The following is a 23,594-nucleotide window of genomic DNA, read 5'->3' as shown; positions in this document are numbered from 1 at the left end:
GGCTTCAGACGAGGATGGAGCCTGAAACCGAATTCAAAGCCGAGGCCGTGGTTTCGAAAAAGGAGGAACGGAACATTTTCGAAACTGCGGAAAAATAATTGTAGGGGATTTTGTTTTTCACCATTGCGCTAGTTAGTCTTGGCCCAAGACGTCAGTGATTTATCATGGACAGTGTACTGTGCTAATTGTTGTAAAAGGGCGCGCTGTAGCAATCACTGACATCCTGGGCCAAGACTATGCGCATATATGAGAAATTGCACACACACGTGTGTTCTGTTGAAGTTTTCACGATGGCAGGCGCATTTGGAGGTGATCTTTTCTCAGTTTTCGACGATAATGCTGACGATAAAAAGTCGAAAAAGCAGAAGGGGCACACACAAGAGTCTTCTGATGGACGAGAATCAAGGTTTGATTTGATCTGTTGTAATTAATGCTCCAAATTGTGTTCGTTTTCGTTGTGTATTTGTGCTGACTTGTTGTACGTAACTCAATTGTATTGCAAATTGTGTAGCATCTATTTAATGAGAAATTAAAATTGTTTTAAAAACTCGATGTTATTATTGTTGAATAGGGAAACCTTTCGAAAAGTTGCCGTATCCTGCCACCACTTTTGCATTTGTTATGAAATAAATTGTTGCTAAGTCTAACTTACTTGAAGTTTAGTATAAAAAAAGGTGAAAAAAATGGTGGCAGGATACGGAAAAGTTTTCTGAATTGTATGACTATGTGTTCAATAAATTTCAGTATTTTAGCATGTTTAGGTAGTCTCTCACTTATTCAGTGACATGCGTGTGCGAAGATACTTAAAGAAACTATAAGGCTCCCCTGTGAGCCTTAGTATATTTTTATAGGGGTCTCATATATTTAGGGCCTTTTTAACGCTATACGTTTTTCAAATCAGCGTTGATGGGTGAAAGTTTTATGACCGTTAGCCAGCCAGAACTGAAGTTTCCTGTGTACTGTACACCTTAAGCTTTCCCCAACCTACTCAATATACATTCATAATGCTTGCATTTCCTTTTTGTTGAGTGAAATTAAAAAACATCGTCAACAAATACTATTTTGATGCCCGGACAAAACCGCATGTGGAGAATCCTGCACACCGGCTCTTCTGAGAGCCAACACTCGCACATAAGAGATAATTACTGTAACTATCTCTGTAATTTACACATAGTTGTATCCGCAAGTTACCTATTTATTTATAGTTTCTTTTTATCCACACCATGCAAAGCTTCAAACAATTTATTAACAATTATTTTATTTTCTCTTTAGTTCGGTCGGAGATCAAGAAAGGAAACGCCCCCAGTCAGAAGATCATGAAGTACCCGACTATTCCACAGGGAAGAAGCCCAAGCTGGCTCTAACAGCTGATGAACTCAAGTGAGTCCAGAAACAAGTCCACTCTCACAACGGCTTTCGTTAAATTTGTGGTTTTCATATCAATGATGTGCGAATATTCATAGGGTGTCATTGTCGCGTGGTTTACAGCATCAAATTCAAGTTCTGGTGGTTAAGTTATCAGAGTGTGGGTTCGGGTCCCGGTCGTGACACTTGTGTCCTTGAGTGAGACACTTAACTATAATTGCTTCTCTTCATCCAGGGGTATAAATTAGTACCTGCGAGGGTAGAGGTAAAAAAAAGCCTTTGGAGCGCTACAGTTGTCCAGGTTGTATACTCCCAAGGGAGCTGAGAAAAATTGAAGGAATGTTATTGGCCCAATGACCAGGGCACTAATGTAAAACGAAGTCCCAGATACCTTGCAGGAAAATACTGAAAGTTAAAGCGTCACGAGTGTCACTGAATGACGAATATGAGTGCTATATAAGAAGCCACTAATACTATAATTATTATTATTAAATATTTTTGCTGCCATTGTATACTCCCTAGGGAGCTGACATGGTTTAAGGAATGAATTAAAAGGCCCATTGACCAGGGGTAGTAATATTGGAAGCGCTTTGAGACGCCCTTTGGGTGCGAAAAGCGCGATATAAAAACTGGTTATTATCATCATTATTTTATTATTATCTAACCTTCTAGTCTGGCGGAGATCTTACCCCAAGTCCGTAGTATGACTGTGGAATCCCCTGACGGATGCAATCATGAGGTTGCCATACCACACGATGAGGAATACATCCCGCTCAAACCAACAGGAAACAAGGCTGCTAAGGTAGGAATTCAGTTTACAATTGTTGCACGCTATGACGGGGTCCATGGCGTTTTGTACACATGAGGGGGAAAATGGCACCCGAGGCGAAGCCGAGGGTGCCATTTTCCCTCGAGGGTTTACAACACCCAGGGACCCCAATCACAGCGTGCAACAATTGTTTTGTTATACCTTGGTAACATTATTATTCCTCTTCTCAAAGTTCTGTTGTCATCTTCAAAAATTATTACGATGGTTTATTCATTGTTTAATAAGCAGACGAACAAGAAACAATTCCCTCGAACCCGCGGTTGTTTCGTACACAGCGCTGGAAATCGATCAACGCTGGGAACGATCAAGGTGATGTACACCGGTGTACATCACTTTTCATGTAACCCGGCCTGTCGAGCCATGTAACATGCGTATTTGTGGGCCAAACGTTGGACCAATTTGGGCGTATTTGTGGGCCAAACGTTGGAGGATCTCCATGAGCGTGGTTTGGATGGGTTGGGATCTCCCAGGTCAGGAAGCTGCACGCTCTCCCCACACTTATTTTGAGCGTAGCCGGGTCGTAGCCAACAAAGAGCGGGGAAAAGTCGTAGCAATAAAGTTGGGCGGAGTCTTCAATTTGCAAAATTGCTTGATTTTGCGGCGATCATTACCCGACTTGAAAACTTCTTGAGATCAACACGGTGATTGGTATGATCTTCGCAAGGTCGTAGTGCTGTGTGAACTGGATATTAATCTGGATCTCAAGAAGACTCTTACACTCATGTCTTTCACAATCAAACTTAAACATCATTTTTTGAGTATATACTAAAATAACTTGTTTGTATTTGTTTCGAGCCTCTTGCATTTGATTTTTGTTTAGGAGTATCCATTTATCCTGGATCCTTTTCAACGAGAAGCCTTAAAATGTCTGGAGAACCAACAGTCGGTCCTCGTCTCAGCTCATACATCGGCGGGAAAAACCGTCGTGGCAGAGTGAGTACTCTTGAATCCATCAAAATATATTCTCCTTTGTTAAACTATTTCTGTAACTTCACTCTTTTGATAAAAATGTGGATTATTTTCATGAATCTACACTTAACTATGGAGTCTAAACAAATCTATACTTAACTGTAGATTCGATACATTTCAACTTTAAATGACTGTCTTTCCAAACTAAAAGATAACAGTGCAAAACACAGCTGAAAACATAATTGTAAATTGATCAAAACATGGTACGCTGTAAAGCACTATCACAATATACTTTTGAATCCATCAAAATAGATTCTTCTTAGTCAAACTTTTTCTGTGATGGCGCTCGATGAATAAAAGTGTAGATTAGTTTCGTGAATCTACACTTAACTTTGGAATCGTTACGAATCTACACTTAACTGTACACTCATTACAAGCTAAAGTGATAGCTCAATTTTAAATAACTGTCTTTCCAAATTGAAAGATAACAGTGCAAAACACTTCAATTTCCGAAAACCTAATTGTAAACTGATCAAAACATGGTACTCGGTGATGTTGCAAGCACTATCAAAATATGCTTGTAAATTGTTCAAACTATTATAAATGTGACCAAACGTCGTTTGACAAGGTACAAAGTTTTGGGGAAATAGTTTAAGTCAGAAAATAGACTCTAAAGTGTAGATTTGTGACTACAATGTACTTGCCTTCGGCTCGTACATTCTATCCTTGAATCTACACTTTCTCAACCATTATCAACCAAATGTAATTTGGCACATCAAGTTATTGTTATTATTATACAGATACGCTATTGCGATGTCTTTGCGAGATAAACAGAGAGTCATCTACACCACACCGATCAAAGCTCTGAGTAACCAGAAGTATCGTGAGTTGTACGAGGAGTTTCAAGATGTCGGCTTGATGACGGGAGACGTGACAATAAACCCCACTGCTAGCTGTCTCATCATGACAACAGAGGTCAGTGCGCCAGTTGTTTCTGAATACCAACTCATTTTAAAATGTTTTCAAACTAAAAGTAGACACTAAACTGACAACCATTTTGAGAAGTCCCTCGGTCCACTAAGCAGTGGTTGAAATTCCCCTTGTTACCCCAACCTACTCAGTGGCAGTAGAAAATTAGCAGAACTAGGAGGTCGTTATAGACAAAGCATGGTGAGGTATCAACATAATTTGGGTTCGCGGTAACACCATGTGAGTATCTTGCCAGGCATATTAAATGTTCTTTTGAGAGCTTGTCTTGCTTTTAATTGTACTACCGCGGAGTCAGAATTCAGGATACTTCTCAGCTCTGAAAATAACTGTCCTGCTTTTTAACTACTACCTAGGCCGGAAAACCCGCCGGGACTACTACTTCTGCTATGTTGCAATACTGACCTTATTGTTTGAAACTTTGCCTTTTAGATTCTGAGGAGTATGTTGTATCGAGGCTCAGAGATCATGAGGGAGGTGGCTTGGGTTGTGTTTGATGAAATACACTACATGAGAGACAAAAGTGAGTAGAATAAACCAGGGTCCCTTAGGGCGCAGGTTACAACTGACATCCGTTTGTCTCTCTTTTGTACTCGCAGGGGGGAACTTTCTCCGATATGTTATAAGTAGGATTTGAAACTTTGCATGGTGGAAGTATAACTAAGGGGTTTGCGGTAACACCATGTGAATATCTCTCTTCGAGTAGTGTTGGTTCTGAAAAGAACTCCGTTAACCACCGGTTCTTTTCAGAACCAACCAAACTAAAAAAAGAAATATTTACATAATGTTACCGCAAACATCTCTAAGGCCCTTTTGTAAAAGGTGGTTTGAAATTGTTACCGACTCATTACAAGACAGTAACGTTAATTGTTATAAAATAATAATATAGATTTTTGGGGTTGAACAAAGAATTGACTAGAGTGGGATTCGAACCAACGATCTCCGGATTAATGTCCCGGTGCTCTACCAACTGAGCTATTAACCCCCATTTTGGCAGTGTCCCTATTTTGTCAATATCTTTGTTCGGGGGTGCCAGTCAGAAGCCATACAACCGTTAACTGACGTGTAGCCAGGGATCACGCCCAAATTACGATACAACCTGGGAAGTGGTAGTCAGGGGATCACCTTAAGGGGATGCGACTTTTTGTTTCAGATATCAATATAAACCACAGGAAAAACTGACTGGGTAAAATTCAAATATAATTTGTTTAAACCTTTTTTTTTGCTTGTATCTTTTTTTACAGACAGAGGAGTGGTATGGGAAGAGACTATTATACTTCTCCCCGACAACGTTCACTATGTTTTCCTTTCCGCTACAATACCCAATGCCAGGCAATTTGCTGAGTGGATATGTCATCTTCATAAACAGGTCAGTACACACAGTAGGGCCCAATCTCAAAGAGCTGCTTAAGCACAGCAAGTTGCTAAGCAAAACAAAATTTTGCTTACGAGAATAAGGTTACCAGCCAAACTGACATGTTTTGTGATTATATTAAAGGCACTGGACACTATTGGTAATTACTCGAAATAATTGTTAGCATAAAAACTTACTTGGTAACAAGCAATGGAGAGCTGTCGATAGTATAAAACATTGTGAGAAAGGACTCCCTTTGAAGTAACGTAGTTTTCGAGAAAAAATAACTTCTCACAATTTGTTTTAAATTGAATTCAAGACCTTGGCTGAGGTCTCAAATTCAAGCATCTGAAAGCATACAACTTGTGCGACAAGGGTATTTTATTCTTCCATTATTCTCTCGCAACTTTGACGACCAGTTGAGTTAAAATTTTCACACCAATTAAGAAGTCTGGTCTTTGACATTTACCAAAGGTGTCCAGTGGCTTTAAGTGTACTTTATCAGACCCAAAGTCATCATTTGAATATAAGTTGTTTCTGTTATTAAATTTAAAAATGCAAGGCCGTTGGACTTGTCAGGTCAAAAGTTTGCAGGCCCGACACTAAAATTACTGGACTTAGATAGTCAGTTTTATTCCTTACAAAAATTAACTATTATTTGTTCTCCCCTGGTAGCCATGCCATGTCGTCTACACAGAGTACAGACCGGTACCCTTGCAGCATTACATCTTTCCTTCTGGCGGTGATGGTCTCCACCTAGTCGTTGATGAAAAGGTTTGAACCAAATTCAGTTAAGGAGAATGGATGAGAAAGTGTAGATTCGTTCGACTCGTACATTGTATCCACGAATCTACACTTTTTATTATATTCTCTGATTCCAACTACTTTCCCCCATTGATAATGTTACAGTGTCAATGCATTATATTTCTCAATAATAAGTGTGGACTCGTAGGATTACTTATGCCCTACTTATTCGTAGTCAATTCTAAACTACTAGTCATCAATCACTTGTAGTACGATCTTCTTATACAAAATCATACTTTATAGTGCTTGCAACATTATCAAGTACAATGTCAGTTTGCTCAGTTTACCATTGTGTTACTAAAGTGAAATTTTTACTGGAAATAGTTTTTTGTAAATTGAAACATAACATGTTTCTGTTTTCTGTTGTGGTTTTTTTTTGCACATCATGTTATCTTTCAAATTGGAAGGAAAGTCATTTTCAAGTTGAACTTGTAGAGTTGAACTTGTAGATTTGAAATGAAACTATAGTGAAGTGTACATTCATAACAAATATACAGTTAATGGTAGATTCATAATGAATCTACAGTGACGTGTAGATTCGTAATGAATCTATCAAGTAGGTGTAGATTCATTTGTTGAGTGTAGATTCATAACAATAATCCACATTTTCATGAATAGAGTGATGTCACAGAAATAGGTAAATAACGAGTAATCATTAATCACGCAGTCCATGGCTTCTCACCAATCAACTTGCAGAACTCGATCCAAGATCATCACACTCATTGCTTCTTCAGGTTTCCCAATTGCAACACTCTTGGGGTGACCACAGCTTTTCCCACACTCTTGAACAATCTTCCTCTTCTTCTTCGCCAAGCTTCATCCGCTAGATCTTTCAAACAATTACTCAAAACTCATCTGTTCTCTTTGTAGTTCTGTTTCATTTAAACTGATTGCCCTGTATCTATGCCCAAGTTAGTCAATATAATGTTAATGTTGTATAGATATGTTGTATAGGCCTGGGCGAATTATTTGAATATCCGGTTAATGGCGAATAGGTTTTTCCTATCCGTAACCGCGAATGCCTTTTTTTTCTTAACCGGATATCCGCATAGGGCGCGAATACCTATTTACAAACCGGATAATTCTGTAATTACAACCGAGTAACCGGATATTCTTTAATATCCGAATATCCGCGGACGTCGGGCGACAACTGATATGAATGTTTTGTCTGAATTCTTATGAGACTTCTATTAAAAGACAGCATAAAACAGCATAAATTAAGTATTTAACTATGCTCACCTCCGTGAAGAGTTAAAACAATGACATTTCACACGTAATTTGTTCAAAGATTACAAAAGTTTTCCTTCACGTAGAGTCAATCACGATCAAAACAAAAAGCAAATCGCCATCTTTTTATGAATGAACCGAGTGACACTGTCTAAAACTAATATCAATCCGCCCATAAGATCTCATTCACAAACGAACAGCGCCCTCTAGCGGCTAAAAAGCTATTCGAATATCCGGTTAATTTCGGATAGTTGGCCAGCGGTATCCGAATAACAAAATTTCACTATTCGCCCAGCACTAATGTTGTACTTTCTTTTGTATTTGTATTTATATTTTACTTGTACAGCGCCATGAGCACCGTGCCTGATGAACCTGAGCGCTCTATAAGATGCCACTATTATTATTTATTATTTATTGTATCTCATGTTCTTTTTCGTGTTCAGGGAGAATTTCGGCAAGATAACTTCAACTCAGCGATGTCTGTCTTGAGAGACGCTGGTGATGCGGCCAAGGGAGATGCAATGAACAAAGGACGGAAAGGAGGAACAAAAGGTAGAACAGTGACCTCTTCATATTTATTTTCCCAATCTGCCATCTTAGATTTGCCAGGTCAATTTTTTTAAATTTAAATTTGTGTTTTTATAGTTGTGAGAAAGTTTTCAAGTTTCGTTGAAGGCTATTGCACGATAGCGTACTCTGGTTGGCCACGCCATTTACAACTGTTTGATTGGTTGCAGGTTGGCTCTGTATCAAATCCGATTGGTCAATGTAGAAGTTTGAATAACACCTGGTCGTCTGCCAATTCAAATTTCTCCCTCAGGTCCCTCCAACATCTTTAAGATAGTTAAGATGATCATGGAACGCATGTTCCAGCCCGTCATCGTCTTCAGCTTCAGTAAGAAGGAATGCGAGGCGTACGCTATGCAGATGTCCAAGCTAGACTTCAATAACACACAGGAAGAGAAGAAACTGGTCACGGAGGTCTTCAATAATGCCATCGACTGCCTGTCGGACGAGGACAAGAAATTACCACAGGTAGGTTGATTGATTTTTGAGATATAAGACCTAATCCTTAAGCACCATGTCATGGCTTACAAGGTGCTGTGGCGCAATATGCTGCCAATCCAGCCAGGAACACCGGGGCGAACCCCTTCTCTTTTCGATAAGTGCACTGGGTTCTTTTATATGTGTTTACACAACACATGGGACCAACGGCTTTATGTCCCATCCGAAGGACGAAGCAATGGTTATGTGTCTTGCTTAAGGACACAAGTGTCACGGCTGGGGATTCGAACCCACACTCTGCTGATCAGAAACACCAGAGTTTGAATTCGGTGCTCTTAACCGCTCGGCCACGACACTCCCACAAATATGTTTGGCCAGGATTGTGCGAATCTTATTGCCTTCTTGTTTGCGGCCATCGGGTCTTCAAGGCAGCACTGCGTCACAAGGGCTGGGCATCGTAGAAATTGTGGCACAGATAATAATAATAATTTGGGGGGCTAATCATCCTTACTCGCAGCTAAGAGCTGAATTGCGAAAGGACGCGACTACAGCGTGTTCGAGAAGCTGGCATGCAAGGGCGTTTTTGGCTGCCAGCCACATCAACCCATTATGACCACGGAGCATGGCCAAGATCGAAAGTAAAAGTAAATGATTTATCCCGAGGGAGGAAAACCGGATGGTCTGGAAAACCCTCTTGGTCAGCAGAGAACAAGTTTCTTGGCAAGTTCTTGGAACTTTTGGATTTAATAATATTAATATTTATTTTTCAGGTTGAAAATGTTCTGCCTCTGCTGAAGCGAGGTATCGGCATCCATCATTCCGGTCTCCTACCCATCTTGAAGGAGACTATCGAGATTCTATTCGGTGAGGGTCTGATCAAGGCGCTGTTTGCTACCGAGACGTTTGCCATGGGACTCAACATGCCGGCTAGAACGGTCGTCTTTACAAACGCTCGCAAGTTTGACGGCAAAGGATTCAGATGGGTAGGTTCACTCATTATTTGTGTTTTCAAGCAGTGCTTAACCCCTCTTCAAACGGCTTTAGTAATTGGTTAAAAAAAAAATCACAAATCTCACTCTGTGTCACTCTGATAGATATGGTAAAAGCGCTATCCTGTATGTACCTCACTCTAAGAGCCTAAACTCTTTTTTCCCTTTTTTAATTTTTTTATACTTACTTTTGTATGGTCCATTGTCATGCACTTGCTTTCCATTCTTTTATTGTTGTAATTTCTGTTTTATCTATTTTGAATGTCTTTTTGTGTATAATAATAAGTATTGTAATTTCTTGGTGTTCCTTCATTTTGGAGTAGGTCTTTCATTGCTTGTGTGCATTTAATTTATTTTGTTAACATACTGTTTCTACTATTGTAATTAAAATAAAATTTGGCCTCTGGCCGTAACCTTTGATTTTGTTTTAATAGTAAATGAAAAAAAATGTACAAAAATAAATAAATAATAATAATAATAATCTACAGCTCTCGTCCGGTGAGTACATCCAGATGAGTGGGCGTGCCGGTAGGCGTGGCCTGGACGACAAAGGCATTGTCATCTTAATGATAGATGAAAAGATGAGTCCTGGAGTAGGCAAGACCATCCTTCAGGTACGACCAAGATTCCATTTCAACTTTTCTCAAAATATTTTTGTTTGTTCATGAAGGGGTGTGGGTACTTTTTGTACGACACAAAACGCAAATGTCCACAGATTTACATCAAACTTGCACGGTATGAAGATAATGAAGGTAGAAGGCTTCATTTAATATTACTTGCTGAGGTGCTGTTGTTTTTGAGAAATGAGTAAAACAACTTCACAAAAATATTTTTTTCCAGGAGACGAAAATTATTTTAGCATTATTTCCTGAAAACATTGCTGTGTGATTTTCACTTTTTCTCAAATACTTGACGACTAATAAAGCTGAATCTTCTACAGGTAAATTATATTACATACATCTTCATTGACAGTGAGTAGGGATTCATGTCATGGCCTAAAACTTGATCTACAAAGGGTATCGCAACCCTTTAAAATTGAAGTTTTTAAATTGTAATTTCTTTGTCTGAATCTTTTCTTTCAGGGTCTTCCAGATCCATTAAACAGTGCATTCCATCTGACCTACAACATGGTGCTGAACCTCCTCAGGGTTGAAGGCATCAACCCAGAGTACATGCTGGAGAAGTCATTCTACCAATTCCAGAACTACGCCGTCATACCAGAGCTTTTTGACAGTGAGTACCAACTCATGTCTGACCTCATTCTTTCATTATTCTCTTCAACTTCGACATATAATAGACCGATCCGTTACGCCCCGCCTCCTTACCAGTTGACCAATCACAGCCGCGAAACCCAATCACCATTAGTGCAAAGATCACCTAACGGTTCAAATGGTGATCAGATTTCGCGGTTGTGATTGGTCAATGATAATTGGGCCTGGCTTAATGGATCGGTGTATTGAATTCAAATTTTCACAGGTTTGTTATTTTATGCATCTTGAGACACATCAAGTGAAAAGACCTGTCTTTGACATTTACCAAAAGGTGTCCAGTACCTTTAAGGCTATCTTATTTTTTAGTTTTGAATCTTAATTCTCTGTTCATAAATACCTAAGACAGTTTCGCTATTCCTATTGGTGGAGAGCACATCACGTGGGGGTGTTTAAACCTTTGATAATGACCCGTGTTTATAACCGGTTGTGAGCAGATACTCTGCGCTAGTCTTGGTGCAAGACGTTTCTTGTTACGGGCGATGGGGGCGCAGTCAGTGATCTGGCCTCGCTGTGAAAGGAAAACAAGAATGAGTTGCACCAAGACTGTCGGAAAAAGGCTTCTCAGTCATAACAATGCAACACACGGACGTCGTACATGTACATACAGAGCTCAAGCAGGTCTGAAACGGATAAGTTTGACAGAGTTTCTTACTTTATTACGCCTTTTAACCAAAAAGGCATTTATGAATGGGAATAAAAGAGTAGTGACTCGTTCTTTAACAGCCATTTAAAACCTTGCAGGGTCGTTGCCCCACACGGCAACGACTTTGCCTGTTTTAAACGGCCGTGGAAGAACTCGTCGCTGCACTTTTACTCCCTTAGTCGTTGAGTCTTGAGTCTTAATTTGAAATCTTGATTCCCGACTTGCAGAGTTAAAAAGACTGGAGGATGAGTACAACAAGATGGACATACCGCAGGAGGAGAGCGTGGAGGCATATTACAAGATCAGACAACAGCTCAACAAACTTGGCCGAGAGATTCAATCATTCATCACCAAACCCAAGTATTGCTTGCCGTTTCTACAACCTGGTAGACTTGTGCAGGTAATGAATATTCATGTATAAGTGATGTCACTGTTAACAGCCAATCGTTGATCTTCATTACACTTTTGCAGATCATGAATATTCATGTATGTGATGTCACTGTTGACGTCACTGTTAACAACCACTCATTGCCCTTTCATTACACTTGTGCAGGTAATGAATATTCGTGTATAGTTGATGTCACTGTTAATAGCCAATCGTTACCCTTTCATAACACTTGTGCAGGTATTGAATATTCATGTATAGGTGATGTCACTGTTAACAGCCAATCGTTACCCTTTCATGACACTTGTGCAGGTATTGAATATTCGTGTATAGTTGATGTCACTGTTAACAGCCAATCGTTACCCTTTCATGACACTTGTGCATGTATTGAATATTCATGTATAGTTGATGTCACTGTTAACAGCCAATCGTTACCCTTTCATGACACTTGTGCAGGTATTGAATATTCGTGTATAGTTGATGTCACTGTTTATAGCCAATCGTTACCCTTTCATGGCACTTGTGCATGTATTGAATATTCATGTATAGGTGATGTCACTGTTAACAGCCAATCAATACCCTTGTCGTGGCCTTGTGGTTAAGAGCACCAGACTCAAACTCTGGTGTGTCTGCTCAGCAGAATGAGGGTTGGAATCCTAGTCATGACACCTGTGTCCTTGAGCAAGACACTTAACCATGATGCTTCATCTTTCGGATAAGACGTAAAGCCCTTGGTCCCAAGTGTTGTGTTATGCATGTAAATGAACCCAGTGCACTTATCGAAAAGAGAAGGGGTTCGCCCGGTGTTACTGGTTTGATTGGCTGCATATTGCACTACAGCACCTTGTAAACAAGTACATGGTGCTATCTAAATAGAGTAGGTCTCATAATTCAAACGTAGCCACACATACCTTGCATGAAAATGCTAAGTGTGCACTCAGAAACAACCATATTAAACGCCTTATAAATGTTGTGAATTTTTATTTATCATTTATAACAACAATCAGATTGATCAACATGTTTGTTTTATGGATGTCTTGGCCGAGCAGATAAGAGCACCGAACTCAAGCTCTGTTGTTTCTGTTCAGCAGAGTGTGAGTTCCAGTCCCACTCGTGACACTTGTGTCCCTGAGCAAGACACTTAACTATAATTGCTTCTCTCCACCTAGGGGTAAATGGGTACCTGTGAGGGCAGAGATGGTTCTTGTGATTGATTTAGTCGAGTAGCACATATTTATTTTGCACAGGCTGTATACTCCCCAGGGAGCTGAGATGGCTTAAGGAATAAAATAAATGGCCCAATGATCAAGGGTAATAATGTTGGAAGCGCTTTGTGACGCATTTCGGGTGTGTAAAGAGCTACATTATAAACAATTATTATTATTAGCATTATTATTACTATTATTCTTTATTAAAATGCAGGTGAAGAACGAAGATGATGATTTTGGGTGGGGTGTCGTCATCAACTTCCGGAAGAAGGCAAATCAGAAGATGAGTAGCCCAAAAGATGACTCTCTGGTCTACATCGCTGAGATTCTCTTAAATTGCTCCAAGGAGAGTGTCAAGAATTCCGTGACGGATTCGGCCAAACCACCCAAGGAAGGAGAGAAGGGAGAAATGGCTGTGAGTTTATCAGATTTGTAATAATGATTATTATAGCGCTCTGGTCTGTCACTCAGTGGCACTCAAGGCGCTGCCACATCATGACCTCGGGGCCTAACTTCAACGAGCTGCCCAAGCAGGCATTGTTGCTTACCAGTTTTGTCCTGAGCACAAATTAGCAGGATACCAGTCAAAGATGGTGCATTTGACATGGTACTTTGGCTGGTAACTTCATTCTGGTAAGCAAAAAGGAACATTCATTTTTCTAAGTCAACATTCATTTGCTGATTTGATCTGGGTTTTTTTTTCAACTTTGTATGCATTCTTTAATTAAATGACCTTTTGATCATTGCAAATATGAAATTACCATTATTTAGTGACCTCATAGTTCTGAGATGAAGATATTACGAGGAAATAGAATTAGCTGTTGCAAAAAACTTACCCTCCTTGTTGTGTCCCTATTGACCCAAATCACCTGACGTCATCAGAATAATCTTGCATGCGCCATGTTGGTGGGCAGTGTCACTGTGCGTTATTCAGTGAAGTGCGCCGTTAACACGTAAACCTATTGCCAACCAAAATGGTGAGCGTGGCACAGTCGCCGCGTGTGACGTGCGTGCAAGGGGTCAATTCATTGTTTACCCTTGCTTTTTCTGTGTGCTTTCTGACTGTCACTCTCTCTATTCATGTGTTTCCACTTCACTACTTAGTTACCTGTTCATGTTTGTTGTGTTGTCATTTAGCCTTTGAGAAAGACTCTGCTAGTGTAAGAAACGCCATGCCATTAACTACTTTTGTGCCGACTATATTATGTAAAGGTATTGTAAAAGAAATTGCTGTCTGCTTTATCTAAAAGGTTGTTCCTGTTCTGTTGAACTTAATCACACATCTGAGTAGTGTCAGGTTGTACTTACCCAAAGATCTCCGTCCGATAGATAACAGACAGAGTGTCGGCAAATCGATACAGGTAAGTTATAAGATAGGGTACTAGGGGAGAATGGTTTAAGTAGAAACATTGCTGAAGCCCCCATCACACTGAACTCGTTCGCACTACATTCTGAATAAGTATAGCCAAACAAGGTTAAAGACACTGGACACTGTTGGTAATTGTCAAAGACCAGTGTTCTCACTTGGTGTATCTCAACATATGCATAAAATAACAAACCTGTGAAAATTTGAACTCAATCGGTCATTGAAATTGGGAGATAATAATGAAAGAAAGAAAAAACACCCTTGTCACACGAAGTTGTGTGCTTTTAGGTGCTTGATTTCGGGACCTTAAAATCTTAACTTGAGGTCTCGAAATCAAATTTGTAGAAAATTACTTCTTTCTCGAAAACTACGTCGCTTCAGCCTCTCCCCGTTGCTTGTTAATACCAAGTGAGGTTTTATGCTAACAATTATTTGAGTAATTACCAATAGTGTCCACTGCCTTTAATGTGATACAATGTATGTATTTTGCCAGATTTGTTTGTCTCTATCACTATTAGAGACGCATTTAAAACGTTTGTGTGTTCAACAGGAAGTCTTGAAGTGCATATTTGGGCTTTTTTTAAATTTCCATTCAAGACTCATTTTTTCCATCACGACCGGGAATTTTCATATATGTGTTGTTATTTTGAAATTCACATTGTTCTTGTACTGTTGAGTAATGTTTTATTCAATATTTGTTTACTGTTTCTGCGAGATATTACTTTTGATTGAAGATCTTTTGATCGATAGATACTATCATACCTGTATTATTAATTTCTGTTTCACATTTTGTATTTGTAGCAATGCATCTATTTTTGATGAATGTATTTTTTTTCTATACAATGTATTTTTGATGTGTATTTTATGTTTTATGTACACTTTTTTGGACATCATTTTATCCGTAAAAAGTGTACTTATAATTCGGCCTCTGGCAGTGATGATGATTTAGCATCTAGAAATCTTCGTTCTAGTAAGAAAAAATTGTTTGTTATTCAACCAGTTTTGACCAAGTCTTAGGGTGAACGCAGCTTCACTCACACTGCCTCAACCTTATTGCGCATTCGTTCGAAATATTTGAAATATATTGATTCCATTAATAAGGTTAAGGTTGCTTCAAAGACGCACTTGTTTAACGTTTTTAATTCATGCATTTTTGTTTGATACCCAGTACATTGCGTATCTTGTATTTGTATTTCGATGTTTGTAATTTCTCCACAGCGCATAGGGACATGTTTGAATACTGGCTGTGGCTGCTGAATGCGCAGTAGCACCTTGTAAACCCTTACAAGGTGCTACATACTTAGTTCTCAGAATTCATCTTTTTTTATAAATGTATATACTCAGCGCCTTGAGTAAATAAATTATTTCAATCAATTAATTCCTTATGACTTTGTTATTTCTCAGGAGGTACAGAGAAGATTTCCAGACAGTCTTCCGTTGCTGGATCCAACTGAAGACATGGGCATCAAGGATGAATCCTTAAAGAGGGTCGTTGAGGTAGGGTAGGCGTTGCCCGTAGACCCTTGTTGCACAATTTTGTGTGCTTTCAGATGCCTAATAAAAGTTATTCAGGCCTTAGGTCTTTTAATATCTGAGTGAGAAATTACCTCTTTCTCAAAAACTATGTAACTTCAGATGAAGCTGTTTTTCACAATGTTTATACTATCAACAGCTCTCCAACGCTCGTTACCAAGTCAGTTTTTAAGTTAATCTTTGTTTTGAGTTATTACCAAACGTGTACCTTCCCTTTAAAGCAATAAAGCATAGATGATGCTCCCCCCCCAAAAAAAAAAAAATAAAAAAAAAATGACAAACAAATTGTATTGCTTGATCTCATCACAAATGCTGTTGAGAAAAACAAAATGTGGACACTTTGAATTACTTGTCAGCTCTACCAGACACTTTGACTAATACTGTTAAGAGAGCAAACCCCGAGCTATCCTTAAAACTCTTGAGCCTGGTTATCTCAACATTGAGTAATTTCTCTTCTACCGATTGACATTTCTTTGCAGAAAGTTGAAGCCTTCGAGGAGAGAATGTACAGCCATCCGTTGCATAAGAGTCCTGAACTGTCTCGTTTGTACGGCCTATATGAAGAGAAAGCAAAGGTATTAGCTTAGTTTTGTACGATAAACAATATAGAAAGGTTTGCGGTAACACCATGTAATGACTATCTCTAATGATTTGGGGTGGTTCTATAAGAACCGTTGGTTTCAACTCGACGTTTCGATCAGTATGCTCTGATCGTCTTCTGGAGAAGTTGAAACCAACGGTTCTTTTCAGAACCACCCCAACTCATTAGAGATAGTCATTACATGGTGTTACCGCAAACCTTTCTATATCGTTTTTCCACCATGCAAAGTTTCAAATCCTACTTAAAATAAACAAGTTTTGGGCAATGACATGTATCCCATCCCCTCACTGTGTATAAAGATGTATGTACTGTATGTTACCTGATGAAGTTTCAGCCTCATTAGTTGTCAAGTTTTGAGGGAAAAAATCATAACTGGTTAATGGGTTTTTACATGCTAAAACAATTTTCGTCTCACTGAGACGAAAATTATTTTGTGACTTGTTTTACTCAATTCTCAAAAAACTACAGCACTTCAGTAAGCACCTCAGTAAGTAATATTTTTAGGGAAGCTTTGTACTGTCATTATCTTAAACCATGTAAGGTAAATGTAAATCTGTGGACATTTTGAAAAAGTACCTGAATTCTTTAATGTGCCGCTGCTCTAATAAAAATAATAATAATAATAGTGGCCTCTTATATAGCGCACATATCCAGCACTCAGTGACGCTCAAGGGGGCTTAGGTACAGTATTTTTCTGGAAGAATTGTGGGACCACGTTTTAAATATGAGATCTACTCCTTTTACATAGTTCCATGTAATGGTTTACAAGGTGATGTGGCACAATATGCAGCCAATCAAACTAGCATTACCGGGGCAAACCGGCTTCTCTTTTCAATATTATTGCACTGGGTTCTTTTAAGTGCGTTACACAACACATGGGACCAACGGCTTTACGGCCCCTTGAAAGACAAACTGCCCTAATGGTCGTGGTCTTGTTATTCTTCACAGATTGCTTCAGAAGTGAAGGCTGCTAAGCGAGAACTGAAACGTGCTAAGACAGTTATCCAGCTGGAGGAGTTGAAGTGTCGAAAGAGAGTTATAAGGAGACTGGGGTATGCTACAGTGGCAGATGTCATCGAGATGAAAGGACGAGTTGCTTGTGAGATTAGCAGGTGCATAAGACTGGGTGTACAATAAATCAATTAAAAATAAATCAATTTTTGTTAACGCCACCAAGGGCGAGCAGATCAACAACATTACTCATGTTTAGTTATGGTGCCATTATTGCTGAAGTGCAATCTGTTATTTAACCTGGCCTTTTAAGTGTGTTCTTTCTCTGTGACATTTGGTACTCCTTTATCAAAATTGTGAGTCCTGGGCAGGCGTGTCACCATGGCTGCAACACTGACTGGCCACCATTTACATTCTATTTTGGCCTATATCTCAACTTTAATAGCTTACATCTCAGCAATGTAGGAGAGAAACAAGTTTTTTGGTAACCTTTTTTAACTCCGGGCATATGTCCCTGGCTTTTGTTTTGTTACTGTTTGTATTTTGTATGTGTTTTAATGCCGAATAAATATTAATACTAATAATAATACCATGGTTTAGGATACATTTAATTCCATTAAAACTTCTGCCCTACTTGTAACTAACTTGGTTCAGTCACTGTCTTGAATTTCAATGTTTTTAGAAATATACCAATAAGTAAAAAGCTTGCCCAAACCAATCTTGAATTTGACTTTCGTGTCTTCCTTCATAGCGGGGACGAGTTGTTACTCACCGAACTCATCTTCAACGGCGTCTTTAATAGCCTGAAACCAGAGCAAATCGTTGCACTACTTAGCTGTTTTGTATTCGAGGAGAAATCTAAGAACACACCCAGGCTATCGGAGCAGCTGTCGGGTCCTCTCAGACAGATGCAGGTAAGGAGAGATTGTACTAAAATGGTTTTGATTTCAAATTTGATTTGTGTATTTTTTTGTTCAGCTGTTTTTGCGAGTTACATTTTTTCTTTTTGTAACTTGACCCGGAGGTCACAACACCCCTGTCACACGAAGTTGTGTGCATTTAGATGGTTGATTTCGAGACCTCAATTTCTAAATCTGAGGTTTCGAAATCAAATTTGTGGAAAATTACTTCTTTCTCGAAAACTATGGCACTTCAGAGGGAACCGTTTCTCACAATGTTTTAGACCATCAACCTCTCTCCATTACTTGTGACCAAGAAAGGTTTTATGCTAATAATTATTTTGAGTAACCAATAGTGTCCACTGCCAATTCAGAGGGCGACGGTTTTGTCACTTCTCTCGTCAATTTCTCTTTGTCTTTTTTTTTACTCTTGTCAGGATTCTGCTCGTAGGATCGCCAAGGTGAGTGTCGAGGCAAAGCTACAAGTAGAGGAAGAGGATTACGTAGAGTCCTTCAAACCTCAAATGATGGACGTCGTCTTTGCTTGGGCGAACGGCTCAACGTTTGCTGAGATCTGCAAGATGACCGACGTGTTTGAAGGTAGGATCCAAACCAGAGCCAATTTCATAAAGCTGTTTAGCAGATAATTTTTGCTGAGTATATATTTTTGCTGGACGAGAATTGAGTGGGGTGCCAGTTGCATCAATGTAAACTGTTTTGATAACCTATTTCTGCTGAGCAATATATTTCTGTGCTTAGCGTGTTTTTATGCTTACATGCTTTATGAATTGGACCCATGGCCCAATTTCATAGAGCTGGTAAATATGTTTGCTAAGCGAGAAGTGTGTGGGGTACCAGTCAGAGCAATGTAAACTGTTTTCTCTCCCCTTCTAAACATTCCTCGTCCTCAACCCCATCTCTTCCCCCATCTCATTCTTACCTACTGTGTCTCTTTATATTTATTCCATGTTTTGTCATTTAATGTACAATTTATTGTTCATCTTGACTGTTTTTGATGTATGACATTTCTTACTTTGTTTTGCTGAACAAGTAACAGTAATATTAAGAGTAATATATTTTTATGAACATCGTTATTGTGATTTTATCAACTCTCTTTTAATATTGTATTGCTTGTCTGCTAATTGTAAATGTTTCATGAGTGTTTTCTATAGATGTAGTTGCTGTTTTGTATATTTTTGTGAAGCACTTTCAGGCCTTGCATAAGGTTGCTTCATAAATGATTTTTATTTTTATTATTAATGTTATTATGTATGTGACTTGAAATTTTTTCAATTGAAAATATGTGAACACCACATTACTATTTCTGCTCATGGTTTTATTCTGTATTGTAATGTTTTTATTTTTATTTTTTATTTTTTTATACAGTACAGTGCTTTGAAATAGTGCTAAAGGGTTTTATAAATTCAATTAAGTTAGATCAAGTAAAGTTGTTTAGAATGAAAGAGAAGTAGTTAGTTCGGTTCAACCAGGTGAAAGCTCTTTTGGAATGGGTGTTTGCAGGAATGGAATTTAGTTTGGTCTTGATGTTTCAAACAGTGTCCTCATGAAACTAGCAGACTATACTATAAGAAGTGTCACACCCAAACCAACAGCGTTTTTTTTACAGCCAATATTCCTCCCAAAAGATATTACAGGTTATCACACAAGTGCGATTGGAATACGGAAAGTATAGCGCCGGATATTGGACGCAGATGCACTATATTTTTAGGTATTGTCACAAGTGCTTGTGTGATAACAAATTTACCTTCAAGCAATGCATGCAATGATCAGAATTTGACACAGATCGCCACTTTTGAATAAAACTTCTCATAAGCTGTACGTTTTCATAAAGCTTATAAAAGCGCAATATGCGTAGTTCGAACACACGATACGCAGGGTGTGATATGGGTGTGATACACTCCATGTTGCTATGGATCCACCAACCAATATTAAGCCTGCTTGAAGATAATTACACATGGTTGTACCCACAAGTTCACTAGTTATAGTTAATTCTTATTCTTAAGTCCCATTATTTTTTTGTACAAACATAAACTCTCAAAAAAAACTCAAATCAGTTAATTTTGAAAAGTGAACATTGATTGACAGTGGAATTACATCACATTTAAATATAGGATAGATAACAGACCAGGCCTAATATTAAAAATATAGTCTTCTTTCAAGACGTTACCTGATTCGTGCACTGTACTAATACTGTTGGTTTTATGTTGTTGTGATTGGACAGGAAGTATAATCCGCTGCATGAGGAGACTAGAGGAGCTGATGAGAGAAATGTGCCACGCAGCCAAAGCAATAGGAAACACGGAATTGGAAAACAAGTTTGCCGGAGGTTAGTGATTCCATTAAATATGTTTAACAAAAACCCTTTTTGCCCAATGAAATACCTAAATATTCTTAAAGGCAGTTAACACTGTTGGTAATTACTCAAACAAATTATTAGCATGAAACCTTCCTTTGTAACAAGTAATGGGGAGAGGTTGGTAGTATAAAATATTGTGAGAAACGGCTCCCTCAGAAGTAACGTAGTTTTCGAGAAAGAAGTAATTTTCCACAAATTTGATTTACAGACCTTAGAATTAGATTTTGAGGTCTCGAAATCAAGCATCTGAAAGCGGATTTTTGCTCGCAATTGAGCTCAAATTTTCACAGGTTTGTCATTTTATCCATATGTTGAGATATGCTAAGTGAAAAGACTGGTCTTTGAGAATAACCAGTAGTGTCCAGTGTCTTTAAGCAAAACCCCTTTTTTGCCTAATGAAATATCTTTCTCATGTCTTACTCTGACTGTGTGCAAAATTTCATACTAGTATCACTTTTTCCGAGATTTACAATTTTCTTAAAGTTTTTTCCGTTTTTTTTTCCTTCTAGGTATTGTGAAGATCAAGAGGGACATTGTATTTGCTGCAAGTCTTTATCTGTAAACAACACTCTGCAGACATAATGTTTAATTTTTAGCATGTTGACCAACAAACTTTGGCACACAATAATCCTTGACCAGCAGCCGATTTCACGCAACTGCGTAAGTCCACTTGCGCAACATTTATGGCGTAAGTTGCGCCATAAGACATAAAGTTTCGTGAAATTGGCTGCTGGCTCCAAATATAACTCATTGTCTCTGGCTGTATCCCAATCACTGGCTACAGCTGTGACTGTGGCTAAGGCTAAATACGTTGCATATTTCAACGCATGATGACGCAGCAATCCAACAGTAGCCATAGCCCCAATCCGCCAGACATAGGACTTGGCTTTACGATGCTCAAGTGCATACCAATAGATCGTATTGAATATGATGTCACCATTCAAATATCTGCCCTATAACATGGCGTCTGTGCGTGGTTATGCCTGTTTGTGGATGCATGTGCCGTAGAAATCAAATCGGGAATGCTGCGTGCTTCATTGATGTAAGAGTTCAGACGTGCATACGGTTTGCTCTACAAGATGGCGACTTTCATAGCAACAAAGGGGTTATTCAATACCGTCTATAGAGTGGTGCATTATCTGTCTTGCTACTCATTTTGACCTGTAGAGGGTCTTTACTCTCCTGCCCCCCAATCTACTAAGGCCGTGTCCAAATACAGCGAATTCAGCTGCAGTTGTGTGCGCTAGCTGCGATGACCTCATTGAAAAATAGGAATTGTTTATGTTCTGGCATGTAAGAGTTATTTGTATTGAATTACCAGCTTTTTAAGTCATGATATTATTTAAAACATTTCATTTTACTGTGTCGGTCAAATCGTATGTTATAAATACTTTTATTCCTAAAGGTAAAGGCGTTTTAAAATTCTGTTTTTATAAAAAAGGGTTTCGTTTTCACGAAGGCTATAGTGACGACAATACTTATTCTAGTCATTGTGCAATCAGCGGTTAGCCAAGTAGGATTCGAACCCTAGTAGGATTGCAAGTCTTGCAGTCTAACCACTGGACCCCGGTGACAAAAATACTTAAATTCTAGTCATTGTGAAATCAGCCGTTAGTTTGGTCAGATTCGAACCCACGACCTTGCGACTGCAAGTCATGCAATCTAACCATTTGACCATAGTATTATGATTAATAATTTTTGTACATGTTTAACAGGAACAGCTAGACAAATTTTGAAATATAAAAAGGAAAGGTACAACAATGTATTTTGATGGAATATTTTCAATGCTCTATGGAATTGTGAAAATTAAAATCCAACTTTTTCTTTGCCGACTTTTTTAGGACGAATAGACTTTTAAAGCATTGAAAAAGGTAAAGAGTTTCAGTTTTCAAAATTTTAATTTGAGAATTGTTACAGCAGTAGCGCTTCTCAGATTGTGTATTCCTAGCAGGATTTTTTTTCCCTGCATGAATTCGCTCAGGATTTTCAGCGACAACTCAAAAACACAACCAAATTTTTACTTGTTAGTTTTATCGTATACATCTACATTAGTGGGTGCGTTCGTTTAGCTTCCCTGGGTATACCCCGCGGTACTCACTCGGGTGAGCCCCTGACAAGAGCTAAACGATCGACCACTCACCGCTCTCGTAGTGACATCATGCACCTGGGGCCAGCCCCCAAGTGACCCGGGTGATCCCCTGGATCGACGTCAAAGCTATCCGAACGCACCGGGGGCAGACCGGGGTCGACCCAGGGAAGCTAAACGAACGCACCCTATATAAGATTGAAACAACCGAACGGTTCCCCAAAACCCAAGGTATACTTTGCCTTTGATAACCATTTTGTGATTCATTTATAATTGAGCTTTTCAGTCTTAACCGGTACTCGGTCATTTATTAATTTCAGGTTTTTACCAACGTTGTACCTTGCCTTTTACAGGAAATGTTTGCCTATCGGGGGAAGATATTTTGACAAGTTATACATGTACATGTGTGTTTACGTTATTAGTAAAACTGTAAATAAACTTTATGATAAATAAATAATTCCCTTTCTTTGTGTTTTTGTTCTGCTTCCTCTTTGTCATTGTATAGTTTTATTATATATACAAACATGAAACTATATTTATTTTTCACAGGTACAATAAAACACAAAAGCAGGGATGATAAATTTCACACTTTTTGTCTGAATTTAGACGTTCTTTTTGTCTGTCTGGCTGGTGAAAACAGGCGACTGTGATTTTCTTAGGGTGTCATGTCATGTTTAGGGTGCCGTTGCCGAGTGGTTAAGAGCGTCGAATTCAAGTTCTGGTCGTCAAGTCATCTGAGTGTTTGTTCGAATCCCGGTCATGACACTTGTGTACTTGAGCAAGATCATTTACTGTATTGCTTCTC

At 38.8% G+C, this 23,594-nt stretch overlaps 1 protein-coding gene across 1 annotated transcript; it reads left to right on the top strand.

Annotated features, from left to right (window-relative positions):
* The first annotated feature begins 255 nt into the window (after positions 1 to 255).
* Positions 256 to 23,244, top strand: LOC139946134 (exosome RNA helicase MTR4-like). The gene is made up of 23 exons (XM_071943750.1): positions 256 to 406; positions 1,273 to 1,380; positions 2,038 to 2,167; positions 3,015 to 3,127; positions 3,904 to 4,078; positions 4,523 to 4,613; positions 5,335 to 5,459; positions 6,120 to 6,218; positions 7,919 to 8,027; positions 8,296 to 8,510; positions 9,251 to 9,463; positions 9,958 to 10,083; positions 10,552 to 10,702; positions 11,611 to 11,783; positions 13,191 to 13,391; positions 14,227 to 14,337; positions 15,747 to 15,839; positions 16,355 to 16,450; positions 17,425 to 17,588; positions 18,179 to 18,341; positions 18,764 to 18,926; positions 20,569 to 20,673; positions 21,213 to 23,244. Exons 1-23 carry the CDS (start codon positions 291 to 293, stop codon positions 21,263 to 21,265), a joined length of 3,093 nt encoding a protein of 1,030 aa, XP_071799851.1. The 5' UTR covers positions 256 to 290; the 3' UTR covers positions 21,266 to 23,244.
* Positions 23,245 to 23,594: the final 350 nt, after the last annotated feature.

This window comes from Asterias amurensis, chromosome 13 (genome assembly GCF_032118995.1).
Source record: "Asterias amurensis chromosome 13, ASM3211899v1".
Classification (NCBI taxonomy): Eukaryota; Metazoa; Echinodermata; class Asteroidea; order Forcipulatida; family Asteriidae; genus Asterias; species Asterias amurensis.
The sequence above is the reverse complement of the archived record's forward strand: the minus strand, read 5'-3'. Positions and strand labels throughout refer to the sequence as shown.